The sequence below is a fragment of the Peromyscus eremicus genome, chromosome 23 (genome assembly GCF_949786415.1).
Source record: "Peromyscus eremicus chromosome 23, PerEre_H2_v1, whole genome shotgun sequence".
Lineage (NCBI taxonomy): Eukaryota > Metazoa > Chordata > Mammalia > Rodentia > Cricetidae > Peromyscus > Peromyscus eremicus.
This window is the reverse complement of record NC_081438.1, coordinates 4,676,507-4,691,414: the sequence shown is the minus strand read 5'-3', so window position 1 is coordinate 4,691,414 and position 14,908 is coordinate 4,676,507. Positions and strand designations below refer to the sequence as shown.

The 14,908-nt window shown below is 49.4% G+C and overlaps 2 protein-coding genes across 11 annotated transcripts in view; one reads left to right on the top strand and one right to left on the bottom strand.

Annotated features, from left to right (window-relative positions):
- The window catches only part of Ankrd13a (ankyrin repeat domain 13A), a 32,619-nt gene extending 26,076 nt beyond the window's left edge, over nucleotides 1–6,543 (bottom strand). Inside the window, exon 1 of one of the 4 annotated variants that reach the window (XM_059248852.1) lies at nucleotides 6,400–6,543. In XM_059248852.1, coding sequence (XP_059104835.1) covers nucleotides 6,400–6,522 — 123 coding nt within the window. In that variant the 5' untranslated portion in view covers nucleotides 6,523–6,543. Of the gene's footprint in view, nucleotides 1–5,572; nucleotides 5,794–6,399 lie in introns of those variants that run through there. The other 3 variants (XM_059248853.1, XM_059248854.1, XM_059248856.1) reach the window with 3 other exon arrangements.
- Nucleotides 6,544–7,357: 814 nt separating this feature from the next.
- Nucleotides 7,358–14,908, top strand: part of Git2 (GIT ArfGAP 2) — a 48,403-nt gene continuing 40,852 nt past the window's right edge. For 4 of the 7 annotated variants that reach the window (XM_059248846.1, XM_059248851.1, XM_059248848.1 and 1 more), the window contains exons 1-4: nucleotides 7,359–7,551; nucleotides 11,009–11,142; nucleotides 13,487–13,599; nucleotides 14,103–14,208. In XM_059248846.1, coding sequence (XP_059104829.1) covers nucleotides 7,500–7,551; nucleotides 11,009–11,142; nucleotides 13,487–13,599; nucleotides 14,103–14,208 — 405 coding nt within the window. In that variant the 5' untranslated portion in view covers nucleotides 7,359–7,499. Of the gene's footprint in view, nucleotides 7,552–11,008; nucleotides 11,143–13,486; nucleotides 13,600–14,102; nucleotides 14,209–14,908 lie in introns of all 7 variants that reach the window. The other 3 variants (XM_059248850.1, XM_059248849.1, XM_059248847.1) reach the window with 1 other exon arrangement.

Below are 14,908 nucleotides of genomic sequence, written 5' to 3'. Positions count from 1 at the left end.
GCCACCTAGCCCGGGGCAATCACTACCTGAGGCCTCCAACAGAAGGGTGCAGCACACCGACCACCCTCACCCCTCTCCTCTCTGACCGCCCTGGGCCTCTGTGACTGTGGCTCCTGCCTCAAGTCAGATAGGAAAAGGCAAGCCCCGGTGGTTCTGTGAACTTGAGTTCACCAAGGAGGAGCGCCAGAGAGCCTGCAGGTGTTTCATCTGAGGTGGCTCACACTGGCCTCCAGACAAAGGACACGGACTAGAATGTGTGCCCAGTGACCTCCCCGGGCTGCCACAGGCCTCCAACAGGCTCCAGGGACGACTGCTGTCTGGAACATTCTCTTCCCTTCCCGCCGCTGTGCTTCGGCTGCTAGCTTCAGAAAAGTGCTCTATCTGCCGCTCTCCGCCGACTTGATCCCAGGGTTCCTGTGCTCAGATGCGTGGACTCCCCTTTGCCTTCATCCCTGGAAGTGTTCACTCACTCTCTAGCATCAGTGGAAGGTCAGAGAGTTCCAAAGACCTCCTAGCCAAAAGACAACCGAACACAAACACTTTCACCTATGGCCACCAACCTCAAAGCCCCACCGACCATTAAAGAGCTGAGGGGTGAGAGGCGCTGTGGTGCCCTTCTGAGGCCTGAGATGCTCCCAGTTGGCCAAGTCACACCAGTGCTAGCTGCCAGCAACACTCGAAGCTGCCGAGACCTGATGTCTTGGTCTGGATAAACTCAACTCTTTTGTGCTGCAATAGGTCCTGGAACAAAACACAGTCGTGCTGTGCCAGCTTCCAGCCCCACTCGGGTGCGGGAAGACTGAAGGAGTGGACCGCGGAAACTCAATGGTGCGGCACAGCAAGGCAAGTAGCAGTTCATTGTCGAGGTGACAGGAATTCTTTGTTTTTACCTTTGCAGCCAACTCCCAACTCCTGTAGGAAAACTGGAATATGCATAGAACAACTAAATCCCCCAGGTTCGGGAACTCGGTGGCTATTGCTGGGTCTGCTCAGGGGCATTGCGCCCATTTACTGTACACCAGATGTTAGTTAGAACTATTGCTGTCCTTAGATCCCCTGAGGGAGAGGCAGGCTCCCTGAGTGGTGAGCAGAGGTTAAGAAGACAGGTTTGAAGCCAGCCTGGGCCAGTTGGTTGTAAGATTTAACTGCTAGCCAGGCGTGATGGAATACCTCTACAATCCCAGCTCAGGAGGTTGAGGCCGGAAGAGTGCAGAGGGCAGGAGGTACTGCACAGTGAAGCCTTGTCTCAAAGAACCACACAAAGCAGGCGCTGGGAAGGAGGCTCAGTGAGTAAGGTGCTCACTGTGCAAGCATCAGAGGACCTGAGGTCAGATCCCCACTGCCCATGTAAAAGCCAGGCATGGCACACACCTGTCACCCCCACACACACACACACACTAAGGACACAGAGACAGGAGACAGGAGCATCCTGAGGGTTCACTGGCCAGCCAGTCTAGCAGAAAGCAGGAGCTCCAGGTTCAGTGATAAACCCTGTCTCAAGATCAGAGAAATGATTGAGGAAGACATCTCAACACCAACCTCTACCCCCGCCCCAGGCAAACACACCAGGAACACACATGTACTACACAAACACATACAGCATCAACCAGGAGCACACATGTACCACATAAACACATACAGCACCAACCAGGAACACACATGTGCCACACAAACACATACAGCATCAACCAGGAACACATGTGTACCACACAAACACATACAGCACCAACCAGGAACACACATGTACCACACAAACACATACAGCATCAACCAGGAACACGCGTGTACCACACAAACACATACAGCATCAACCAGAAACACATGTGCCACACAAACACATACAGCACCAACCAGGAACACACATGTGCCACACAAACACATACAGCACCAAGGAGAAAAACCCAAGAGGAAAAAATTTTGCTTTTGATTTCTCCTCTATGTTTGTCCTTCTCTCCAGAGGGGAGGGGGATAAGGAGGGAGGGAGGGAAGGAAAGAGACAGATTCAGACAGCCCAACTCTCCTCTCAGGCTTCAAATTGTGGCTCAAACACAAGCTAAGCATGCAAGTGAGCTGCTGCTCTTCAGAGCTCTAGGAAAGGACACACAGTGACAGCTTCCTCAGAGAGCTGGCAGATCTAAGTCAAAGACTCCAGGGACCCAGAGATGGCTCCGTGGGTAAAGGCAACTGCCACCAAACCTGAAGAGCTGACTCTGACTCTGGGACCCACAGGGGAAGAGGAGAAGTGCATTTGTGCTCCTGTGTACGTTGTATCCCCCTTCCCTGGAACACACACACACAATTCAAATATAAAAATATTTAAGATTGCATTTAAAAATACTTTAGCAGAAGCTGGGCAAATGGCTCACGTCTTTAATTCCACCACTCAGAAGACTGAGTGAGGCAGGACGGCAATGAATTCAAAGCCAGCTTAAGCTACATAGTTAAGTTCCACCAAGCAACAAACCAACCAGTCACTTCAGCCCAGCACTCAGCAGGAGCAAGCTGCCTTCCAGGGTCCATGCCCACCTTCACAGGTGACAGTTCGCCCAGGACAGGTCACGTGCCCAGACACACGACTGAGTGAGCATTAGTATCGACCATCAAGGTAGCTATGTCATAATCAACAAGGAATCTGGATAAACACAAGCAACACGTATCTCCTGCCATGTTTGGTGTTGAAGGGTATTTTAGTGATATCGATTATCTTGACCCCAAACCAGTTCTATAATCTGTAGGGACAAAAGCAAACTGAAAGTGTAAGATGCCCCTTATTCAAAACAGTGAAGATTTTTCACAACAGTGATGGCAGAGCACGGGGCCACACAGCTGCTCTGTCTCTGCCACTTCAGTAGCCAAACTTCAAGGCTGCAGCTGGACTGTACAGTATGACAGTCAAGATGTCCATGCCAAGGTCCTCTCCCTACAGCAAGAGCTACAATATGAAATGGCCATTGTTACAAGAGCAACATCAAACCAGAGAATCAGCAAGTATGAGCGTTCTTTCTCAGCCTTGAAGTCAAGGGCAGGAAAGACCTAAAGTTTTCTCCCACAAAATCTATTGCAAGATTGTAATTCTGGGCACTGCCAAGCCTCTGATCCCAGCATGTAGGGAGCAGGGGTGGGGTGGTATCATCCAGAGGGTTTGAGGCCAGCCTGGGCTACACAGATGACTTGCAGGCTACCTAGAGTTACACAGTGACACCCTGTCTCAAAACAAAAATAAAATCTTTGGATTCCTAAATCGTAATCACAAAGGCCCTTAAGGGTTGCCACCGTCAGAGACAGAACTTTCAATGGAGGCCTTTACCAGAGTTGGCACCCCAGCGCTTGGCCACGCTGAGCCCAGGGACCAAGGTGAAGCTCTTACTTTTGCAGACAGCTCTTTCTCTTCGATGAGTGGAAGCCGGGGGTTGATGACAATGAACCTTTTCGTCATACAGGATTTTAATTCTGTGACGTTCTCTGCACTCTCACAACTACACAAGCTGAGAACCACAGTCTCCAGCGAAACCAGCCCCGAGACTGGGCCCAGAGCCTTCCCCAGGCCTTCCCAGCACTGAGCTATACACCCCAACATCTCTTCTGTATTTTTTCTTCTAACTTTTATTTTGAGACAGAGTCTCACTTGCCCATACTAGCCTTGAACTTGGAATTCTTCTGCCTCAGCTTCCATTATAGGTGTGGGCCACTATGCCTAGTCAAAACTGGCTCCTTTTTGAAGTGTCCAGGATGAGATTTGGGGAGAGACCTAAGATAAGAAGGTCTCTGAGCTGTGTCTAATAGAAAGAGAATTCTATCAGCAGGTATACTGAGATGGTTGGCAATGAATCATTCTCTCTGGGGGCATGTGTCATTATCTCTTTAACTCTTAAATAGTTACTGTGTCATCTAATTAAGAACAATGACTCTTACAAAACCGTGTTCTGTCTGGCTATCCCCCGCCCCACGCTGAGGATGAAACCCAGGGCCTCCCACACAATAGACAAGTGCTGTACCACTGAGCTTTCTTATTTATTTTCAGACAGGCTCTTACTAAATTGCCCAGGCTAGCCTCCAACTCCAGTCTTCCTGCTTCAACCTCCTGGGAGCTGTGGGTTCCTGGTGTACACCACCACACCTGCCACGGATTCCTTTTTTTAAAACGAAAAAAGTGAGTTCTGAGTCTTCTCGGGTGCCCATCCAACTTAAAATACATATGGCAAGCTGCAAAGGAACACTTAGAACTGTTTAAACAGCAGGCTATGGAGTGTGCCCAGTGTTTACCAACTAGAAGAACCAAAGGTTCTTGACAATTACAGAGTCGATGTTAAGTCATTCAAAAGCAGGCCTTTAACACACCGGTTAAGAGGAACAGTAACAATCACGCCCGATTTCAGGAGTAATTGTACATCCTTATCTTATTTGCTAATTGTTAGTATGGAACTCGAGGGCACCAATACCTACTAAAATTGCTGCAGTGCCATTAATGCCATTGTCTCGGGCCAGGTGGTGGCTCAGCATTCAGGAGGCTACCTCCTAAGTTAGGAGCCAGCCTGGGCTACCTAGTGAACTCCAGGTTAAGCAAAGCAATACAGTGAGACTCTGTCTCAAAAAATAAATAAATAAATAAATAAAAAGGAAAAGGAAAGAAAAACCAAGAAACCCAAACAACAAAATAAGAATATACATACAAGGCAAACGTATGTTAGCCAAGGCACTATTGACCTCTGGAGTCACATAAACTCTCTGTTGTGGGTGGGTGGCTACCTTGAACACTGTAGGGCACAGCAGGGACCCTGGCCTCCACCCAACTAGACGCTAACAGCACCCACCTCCCAAGTATAACAACTAAAAATGTCTCCTTGCACTGCCAAATGATCCCCATCGTCTCCAATTGAGAATCGCTGATTTTTTTTTTTTTAAAGGAAAGCACTTCAGAACAGAGAGGGGTCCCAAGGGGTCTGAGCACCAGAGAGTCTCGAACTTTCCACCAGTCGTCCTGGGAAGCTCGTTAAATTCTGATTCGTAGGCCCAGTCCCAGAACCATCAATCTAGACAAGTACTGGGTTTTCCCTCATCACCGCCAACATCCTCACCCTATGGGTACGGTAAAGTGGGCCCCGGAACGTAACTGCTTTGCCCAAGGTCACAGGGGAGTTAGAACCGGGCCTCCGAGGCCAACCAAGGTCTTCCCCAGCACAGGGTGGGTGAAATAAGGTGTGTGTGTGTGTGTGTGTGTGTGTGTGTGTGTGTGTGTGTGCTGCTCTTCCGCCTTCAAGGCCATAAAGCTTAAAGGTGCATTCTGAGGCCAGCCAGCCTGAGATAAAAGATCCCGACTTGGTACTCATTAGCCTGGCGGCCTTGCGCAAGGCAAGTAGGCTCCAGGGTCTCTCAGTTTCCTTCCCTGTCAAGTGGAATTACAAGCATTCATTCCTAGCGACACTGGAAAAGGGATCCTGTACCCAAAACCCTCGGCATAGGCCCCGGTCTACAGGAATCGCTCGATGCGGGTCCTAGTGGGACCCGACAAGCTCAAGGGGTCGAGCGGGGCTCGGGAGGGGAACCGACCCGGACTCCGCGCCGCGCACCTCACCTGGTCCCGCAACTCCTTCTCCAGCTGCCGGTAGTCGTTGTTCCAGACCAGGAGGTGCAGCGGGAAGCGGCCGCTGGCGTCGCGGGCCGAGGACATGGCGAGGAGGCCGAGGCCCGGGCCTGACCGCCCGCCCGTCCGCCTGCCTGCCACCAGCCTCGACCCGACGGGGTCTCGGGGGCCCGCCCGACTGGCCGGAGAGCGAGGGGAGGAGAGCGGCGAGCGGGCGAGTGCGGGGCGCGGCGGGCGGCGCGGGCCTCCGAGGCCGGAGCGGGCGGCGCTGGAGGCCCGGGGTCGCGGGCCGGGCTAGGGACCGGCTCGGGGACCCGCTCGGCCGCGCCCACCCCGCGCCCCGCGCACTCGCGCCCGCGCTGACAGCTCGCGCACCGACTGCTGCGGCCCGAACCGCCCCGAACAGGGAAGTGCGCGGGCCGTGCCACCGAGCGCCGCGGCGGGGGGGACGCGGCCCCGCGACCGACCCGAGCCCCGCTCCGTTTCGTCCCGCCGCACCCCCCCCACGCCGGGACACACGACGATCAGAGTTACGTGGAACCGCGAGACCCCGCCGGGAAGCCAGAGATCCCCACGCGAAAATTTCAGGATGTGCGCTCCCCCGACGCTCTCCCCCCCCGCTCCAGCCCTCCCCAGTGGTTCGCTCCACAACTGGGCCCCTTCCATTGGCTCCGCAGCCCGGGGGGTGCGAGCGGAGGCCTGGAGCAAACCATCCGGCTGGTGCCTTCCACGATGGGTCGGAAACCATTTTGGAAGTGGGCAACACGAAATCGTTTTTTCACGGAAGAACTGTACCCTGGAGAGGTGGCCCCGGTTACCCTCATGATAACGGGGTGGTTGTGTCTCTGGGCTAATACACTTGGAATCTGAACCGGGTGGTTCTTTGTCGGGAGGTTATCCGATGCTTTGTAGGAGGGTGAGCGCTGCCTATTCGATGCCATCAGCACTCTCCCCAAAACTGTCTCCAGACGTTGGCAGTTATCCCCTGAAGGAGAACAGTCGCCCCGTTGAAAACCACTAATTTTGTCTGAATTCCCAAACTCGGCTCTAATTCAAAGTACTTACCGTGAAGGTTTATCCACCATCAGTCTCATTAACCTAGCCATTCAGATTTAGGATTGTGTCCAGGTTGGCCCACAATGTGCACAAGTAAAATTCATCCTCTGGGGTGCGACTCCCAGGCTCTGTATCTTCTTGACACCACGAAGAACCCCGTGTTGTGTCTGCCCAGATGTTCACAACTGCCACGACGAAGTTGTCCAGTGCAACACGCAAGCATTCCCTCTTCCCTCCTGGCTTTTGACATACATCCAGCTTCTCAGATGAGTGCAAGGGCTGGCTGGTCAAGGGTTCTCACCGACCTAGTCCATTTTCCTCGGGGGTGGCGTCCTTGAAGACTGAGGGGAGCTAAGACGGGATTCGTAACATCAAGATGGTACTTAAAATCTTTAATGGAGGAGTGTGGTAACCATCAAACATCACGCTGGAGAGATGGACATGACCCGTGCTTCTGGGAATGACTAAAGGAACTTAGCTGTTGTCCCCGGGAGATTATATGTTTAGAGTTTTTGTCGCAAAGGTTTGCTTCTTCCTCTGGCACTCATCAGTACTGGCTCGAGGAATCACTTCCCAAAAGGCAGAGCCCAAACGCCAAGAGTATTTAGAGACAAGGTAAAGGATGCTCAGGCAGACCTCTGCCCTCATTCAACATGGCGATAAGGAAGCGTGCCCTTTCCGGTCACATGACCTCCCCCGCCAGGCTCAGCGGGACGTCTCCCCCCGCGCATGCGCAGTGTGCCGGGGCTGCTAAGGCGCTGAGGGGGAGAGGCGCCGCCAGCGCCGCCCGGGGACCCGTTAGAGCGGAAGCGCAGCCGCCGCCTCTGCCGTCGCGGGGTTCCCGGCAGGTGAAGCGGGAGCCATGTCGAAGCGGCTCCGGAGCAGCGACGTGTGCGCCGACTGCAGCGGGCCGGGTGAGTGACGCCGGCGGGGCCCGCTCGCCGCGCTCTCGGGGGCCGGGACCCCTGGCGGGGCGGTCCCCCGCGGGCGGGAGGGTGACTGCGGCCCAGCCACGCCGACTTCCCCGGTCCCGGGCCGCCGGGGCGCGAGACGCTCCCGGGCCTGTCAGCCGCGCGGCCCGGGGGGTCCCTCCCTCCGGCGGCCCGGCCGAGGACCGAGGCGACGGGTCCCGGGACGGGACCGGACGGGGCGGGAAGGGTTCGGCAGCCCCGGAAAGCCGGTGACAGGAGTCGGACGCGGGCGGGCCGAGGCTGCAGGTGTTTCCCCTTCCCGGTCCCCCCCGCCCCGCCCCGCCCGTGCGTGTGCGCGACCGCTGGGCTGCGCTGCCCGCGGGGCCCCGAGTGGAGGATTGCCCTGCGTCCGGCAGCCGCTCCCGGGGGCGGGGAGGGGGACAGCCCTACCTAGCTGAGGCGGGGGGGGGGGGGGTCTCAAGTTTGAGGACCTAAGTTCCCACCGGATTGCGCTTCTTCTGCGTGACCTTGGACTGATGACTTCACTTGCTCAAACCTTGATTTCCTCGTTTTTTCCCCCCGCGATGGAAACTTTCGCCAGACCAGTGCGCCGTGGTCAATGGATAGTCTCTAGGGATCGTCTCTTTTGTATGGTGTGGCTCAGTTCAAAACCCTCGTAGTTCCTTCAGCTAAAGTTTGGCTTCAGAGTCGTACCAAACACACACACACAGTCGCTGGCGGCGTCACTCCGGGACATCGAACGGCCCAAACCGTTCTTACTGTAGCTAGTATTTGGATTTGATGATTGGATCTCGTTTAGTAACTGGAACCCAATGGACAGGTCTCGATTTAGATTTTTTTTTTTTTTTTTGTCCTTGTTTTGGTTCTTGGACTGGATTAACTTCGAGTTTGCAGCCGCTTAACACGTTAGATGACTTTCCTGGTCCAGCAGTGTTCGGTAAACAATCTTAATGAAGTCGTTGAACACCAGCGGCTTGCAACTGTTCTCCTCATCTTGTCATTTAGAAGCAAAGGCCTGATTTTAAACGGTGCCATGGTAACCCTTACTTATATCATGGCCCTCGGTACTGCGAGCGAACAGTTCAGGTGGAAGATGAGGACAGGCAGGGAGGGATTTTAATCTTTATACTGTGAGCCACGTTTATACACACTGTCATTTTCTCTAAAAATGTCGTTTGTTCCGCTTCCTCCTTTATTGCCTGTTTTGCGTTGATTCATGTGTGTCTAACTTAAAACTTCCTCTTGGGATGCACGTTCCTTACCTCTCCGGAGGAAGGTACACGGCAAAGGCAGATTGCCTCCCCTTGCCACCCTGAGTACCGTCTTGTCCGTTTGTGGCGTTTCAGGACCTTTTCTGTTGTTTCATATTAGCTGTCTTGAATGCCAAAATCTAGAAGGGCTTGAGTCACTTCCTTCCTGTTTTGAATATAATGAGGCTACCTTGAAGGGTGAACGAACAACTAGGAATCTGTACTGCCTTTTGAGCTCAGCTCAGGTGGAGGGTTACCTGTAAGATTAGGGCTCCTTTGACATCCTAATAATAAGGCCATCTCAAAAGATGCTCAGATACTTAACTCTCCTGAACAAAATTTGCATAAGATGGGGGGGGCACAGATACTTTTGAAGTCCATTTGTGGTGTTCATGGAGCCTTAAAAAACCCTGCCTTCCAGATAAACTGGAAGAGCTTCACCCAGCCTCATTCATAAAAGCTTGATTTTCATTTTCTATGTTGTCAAGTATTCTTTCCTTGGGATTCTGACCCATGGTGTTTAAGTGATTAATTGAGACCATTGCTCACTACATCTTAAACCATTGCTCTCTTTTTTCCTGGCTGATTTGTCCAGGAGTACTGTGAACCTCTGATAATGAGAAGCAGAGCCACATCCAGTCTTAGTACTGACAGATGGATGCAGGAAGCAGTGTTGCCGCAGTCTGTGCAGAGTCCTCATGCTTCCCACTCTCCTCCGTAGCATGGCCCAGCGGCACCTATGGTTAAGCTTGCTGGCTCCTTTTCTGTTTTGTTTTAGAGAAGACACTTCACTATGATTAAGTCTTGTTTACCTTTCTGGTGCTGGGGCTCAAAGCCAGGACCTCACAATTGCTAAGAGAGCCACACACCCAGCCCTGATTTCTTGTTTGTTTTTAAGGAACCTAGTTCATTTAAAATGCATCATTCCTGTGCCCCCATGATAGACACTTTATTTACTCTTTACATCGTCCCTCCCCTCTCGCTCTGAGAGGACACTCAAAGAAGTAACTTGCCTCAGATTATTGCACAAGAAGTGTGGCAGAGTTGGGGTTCAAACCATGGACTGTTTGTCTCCATAACCAACCCTCTTAACCACTGTATTCTCTGCCTCCCAGGATTTGTCTTTGATTGAAATCCCATAACTTTTCATTATATGGTTTGAAAGGGTTAGAGTAAACTGTTTAAAATGGTAAAGATGATATACATGCATTTTAGAGATTTTTGTGGACATTGAAGAATTTTTAAATATAACCCTTAGGCTAGGCAGCTGGCATAGCACCTATTGTCACTCTGCTGTGAGTCTGATGGAATGGGAAAGGCCTGTTTTTATTGGGGTTTCTAAAGCTCAGGTTACTTACCCAGATCCGTCCTGTCCACCTAGTGTAAATTATTCCTCTTATGAAAGGTTGTCGGATGAAGTTCTGTGGATTTCAAAGGAAAAAATTATAGTACCCAACAAGAAATACTGTTCCATTGGTTTGTCTTTGTCTCTGTGAGGCCCTTCCTTCAAGTCAGCTGCAAGACTGGGTCCAGCAGGTTGTCTAAAACAACTGGTGTGGTCATAGAGCATCGCCTTAGCAGAGTGGGCCACCCTCTTTCCTGCCCTCAGAAGAGCTGAGTGCTTCTGCAGTTCTCTTCTGGCTTTCTGTTAGCATGTGGGGCTTGACTTCCTGCACTGGGCAGCAGTGAGTTCACTGTTTATCTTAGATACTGTTACTCGGATAATTCACTGTCAAGATTATTTAGTCTTACTTACAGAGATGGACTCAAAATGATTCATTGAGCTGAAGGAAGATGGAGCTCAATGGTAGAGTGCTTGCCTAGCGTGGACAAGGCCCCAGGTTCAGTCCCTAGCACTGCAAGAAAGAGCACAGGAGAATGATCCGCCCCGCTCGCTCCTTCAGTCTGCTTCTTTAACGTTCTGTAAGAGTTGTGTCTGTGGTGGTCGACCCACATTCAGGCTGCAGACTGTGGCCTGCACAGGAAGGTAGCTGATGTGTAAGGCTGTGAGTCTTAGTTAACATTGTGCCTACTCCGTCATTTGGACAGGATTCTCAGGCTGGTCCATCCGATTGTATGTTGAGGATGTTCTGTTGTTTTCTTAAAAACCAAACATCAGCCATCTTTGACCGTCATGTATATAGCAACCAATTAGTGTCCTTGCCACTGAGGTGTCATTCTTCTTCCAGATCCTTCCTGGGCATCAGTAAATAGGGGAACTTTTATATGTGACGAGTGTTGCAGTGTTCATCGGAGTCTAGGGCGCCATATCTCCCAAGTAAGGCATCTTAAACACACACCATGGCCTCCAACACTGCTTCAGGTAAATGATAAGAAAAATTTTCATAATTGGAAATTTGTGGTTTAGAGATTGTTATCTTATCAACTAAAAGATCTCCTAATATACATTTTAAATCTTATAAAAATGTTTGGATCATAATTGGATAAAGTGTTATTATGTATAATATAAAGTATTATCCTGTATTGAAATAGTTATCTATTCTTTCTTTGCTCACCTAACATAATTTTGTTCCCCTAAACGGAGTTATACCTAGACAGATGTATCAATAGACTGTATCAATAGAAATCTAAATTTCTCAATTAGTTTTTCACTGCTGACTTTCTAGATTGTCAACAGAAATTGTTTTGTTTTATTTGAGACAAGAGTCTCACTATGTAGCCCTGGCTGGTCTTGAACTCACAGATATCCTTCTGCCTCTGCTTCCTATGTGCTAGGATTAAATATATGCACCACCATGCCCAACTTTAGAAATTATTTTTTAATTTCTTTTTAATGCATTGGTGTTTTGCCTGCATGTGTGTTTGTATGAGGGTGTTGGGATCCCCTAAAACTGGAGTTACAGCAGTGATCTGCTATGAGTGCTGGGAATTGAACTCAGGTCCTCTGGAAGAACAGCCAGTGCTCTTAACCACTGAGCCATCTCTCCAGCCCCCAGAAATTATTTTTGTTTTTTTAACCTTTTTTAGATTTATTTATTTTTATATGTATAAGTATTTTTCCTGCATGTATGTATATGCCCACAGAGGCCAGAAGAGGGCATGGGATCTCCTGAAACTGGATTTACAAATGGTTGTGAACCACCATGTGGGTGCTGGGACTCAAACCCAGGTCTTCTGCAAGAGCAGCCAGTGCTTGGATAGAACACTGAGCCATCCCTTCAGCCCCTGGAAATTATTTTTCAAAAGTCTATCTATCATATATAGTGTGATGAATGATCCTAAAAGCCACTGCTGAGAAACTTTTCATTAACATTCAATTCCTGAGTACCTGCTCACATTTTTAGACCATTTTTTCTTGCTTTGATAAAAGCATAGACTGGGATTCCTCAGAAATGTCTTCAACATCTGAAGTTTTTTTAAAGCCCTCACTGTCAAGCAGAGACTAAGCGAGCATGTTTTGATTGAATGTCTAACACTTGTCGGGGTCTTTGTCTTATTTGGGATCTGTTGTCATGTTCCTTGTACTTCTATTTGGGGTGCACATTCTTCATTCTTCTGAAACTCGGATTAATTGTGCACTGTAGACGGAGTTTTTTGTCGGAACATTTTTTCAGTGTACAGAAGGAATATTCCACAACAGTACGTTTTGTGATTTTTGTCTGAATACACATCTCACTAAATCTGCAACAGCTGTCTGTACACAGTGCCCCTTAAACTCGAATGAGCCAAGATACCACAGCAAGTGCTTCGGGTTGCTGATAATTGAGCTGCCCAAACAGACGGGCCTTCCTAGGAGTCCTGTTTGGAAATGAAGTTGAGATGTTTGTCTACTTAAGCCAGGCAGTGGTGGCACATGCCTTTAATCCAAGCACTCAGGAAGTGAGTTTCAGGACAGCCAGGGCTACACAGAGAAACCCTGTCTCCAAAAAACAAAACAACCAAACAAAAAGTTCGCCTTAGAAGTTTCCAAAGGCCCATTCTCACATGAAAGGAGTGTGCTACTCCTAGGTCTGTCTTTGTTTACCGCTTTAGACTTTACAAATGGTCCAGAGATGAGTAATTGAAATTGCCAGGGTTGACACTAAGGCATCAGATTCTAAAGGCTGGAACGTGATGGGACGTGTGAGAGAGATAGCATTCAAATATTTGTTTATTACATTACTTTATTTAAGCGTTTATAACTAACAATTATTAATTAATTTTTTGTTTTGTTTTGTTTTGTTTTTCGAGACAGGGTTTCTCTGTGTAGCTTTGCGCCTTTCCTGGAACTCACTTGGTAGCCCAGGCTGGCCTCGAACTCACAGAGATCCACCTGGCTCTGCCTCCCGAGTGCTGGGATTAAAGGCGTGCGCCACCACCGCCCGGCTTAATAAAATATTTTTAAATAGGTGGATTTAATGAAAAGTAGTAAGTGAATAGTGTGTATGTGGGTAAAATAGCATTTGTTCAGGCAGGGAAATGCCACCTTAAAGCATCACTTTTCCTTCAATTTGTAAGTATGTGCAGTCAAGCTGGATTTGGCTATCCTACAAGCAAAGCCGAATCATACCTCGAGCTCCTCAGTCTCCCTTTACAATCAGAAATGGTAATGGAGTGGTACACAGATGTGGTAGTGTTTTAATGGAGTGTTATTTTTCCATGTTTTTCACCGATTCTTTTTGAATATTTAAGGAAATAAAATATCATTTCATACTGTTTGGTTTCAGATGGTTGAGACCTTGTATAACAATGGTGCTAATTCTATATGGGAGCATTCTCTGCTGGACCCCGCATCTATTATGAGTGGACGACGGAAAGCTAGTCCGCAGGATAAAGTGCAGTGAGTGGAATGTTTCTAACTCCTTCTGTTTCTTTACAACAAACAGCCCAATTGGAAGGGATGTGGCTGTTTTGATCGGCCTTGTGCCCGGGCATTTTCTGTTAGAAAGGCAGAGTGAGGCAGGAGGCCATTGCTTGCTTGGTCACCCAACTGAACTTAATCCTTTCTCCAGTTGGAGACTGGAGCTTGGCAAGTAGGTGTGATCAGAACTAGTGGCAGTCAGACCAGAAACCTGGCTGCTGGCAGCATTCTGCCTGGTGCCTCACCTAGAACGAGGACTAAATGCTGCTTCCTCCTGGGGTTCCATCAGTTAAGGAAGTTGGAAAGGGAAGAAGGATGCTATAAAAAGTGGTGTTCTGTAATGTGTTACAGACCAGGTCTTCAGCACTGCTGAAACGTAGTCTCAAGTTGGGGGTGTGGTCACTTCCTCTTCTTAGGATACAAAGAGTGAGAGATGTGTCTGAACTGCAAGTGAACTATTTTCTCTTTTGTTTTCAAACCAGCCCCAATAAAGCAGAATTCATCAGAGCCAAGTATCAGATGTTGGCGTTTGTCCACCGGTTGCCCTGCCGTGACGACGACAGTGTGACTGCCAAGGACCTCAGTAAGGTGGGCTCACTCCCCACGGTCCCAGGAGCCTGCTGACGGTGGGCTGCTTCACTCGGAGGGAGGAGCGGATCTCTCCCGAACCTTTAACTGACTGCTCTCTGTTACAGTTGTCTTAAATGGCAGTCACTCCTCCTCTTGGACATGCTAGACAAACAGGAAAAAGAAGTGTCTCAGAAACAGTCCCTTTTCCTCTTTTTAAGAGTTTTAATTAATTTGTGCTTTTCAGTATAGTTTTCACATACATATTTTGGTAAGTTCTGTACTTGGAAATAACAGCCATTTCAAAGGAGTGTTTCCAGAAGGGCCTAGGAAGTTTTCAGGATGCTTGTTTCTAGGAGACTAGAACAGCAGAGGGAAGAGTGCAGGGCTAGGATCTAGAAGGTAGAGTGTGACCAGAGCTGTTGCACACATGGTCTGTTATGCTGGTGAGCTGGCGCTTTCTCTGGGGGCCTTGAGTGTCCGGGAGATGCTGTAGAAATGCACGTCTTAGCTCTTGGAGCAGTGCTTTGAACTGGATGCTCACTCAACAGAGCATGTGCCCAATTCAGAACACTAATTTTACATATATACATAGATATGTTTTCTACTAATTAGTAAGACTTAAACAGTTTCTCTCCTTTTTTACCAAATAAAAAATACAGCCAGGTGTGGTGGCATGCATCTTTAATCCTTGGCTTTTGGGAGGCAGAGGCAGGAAGAT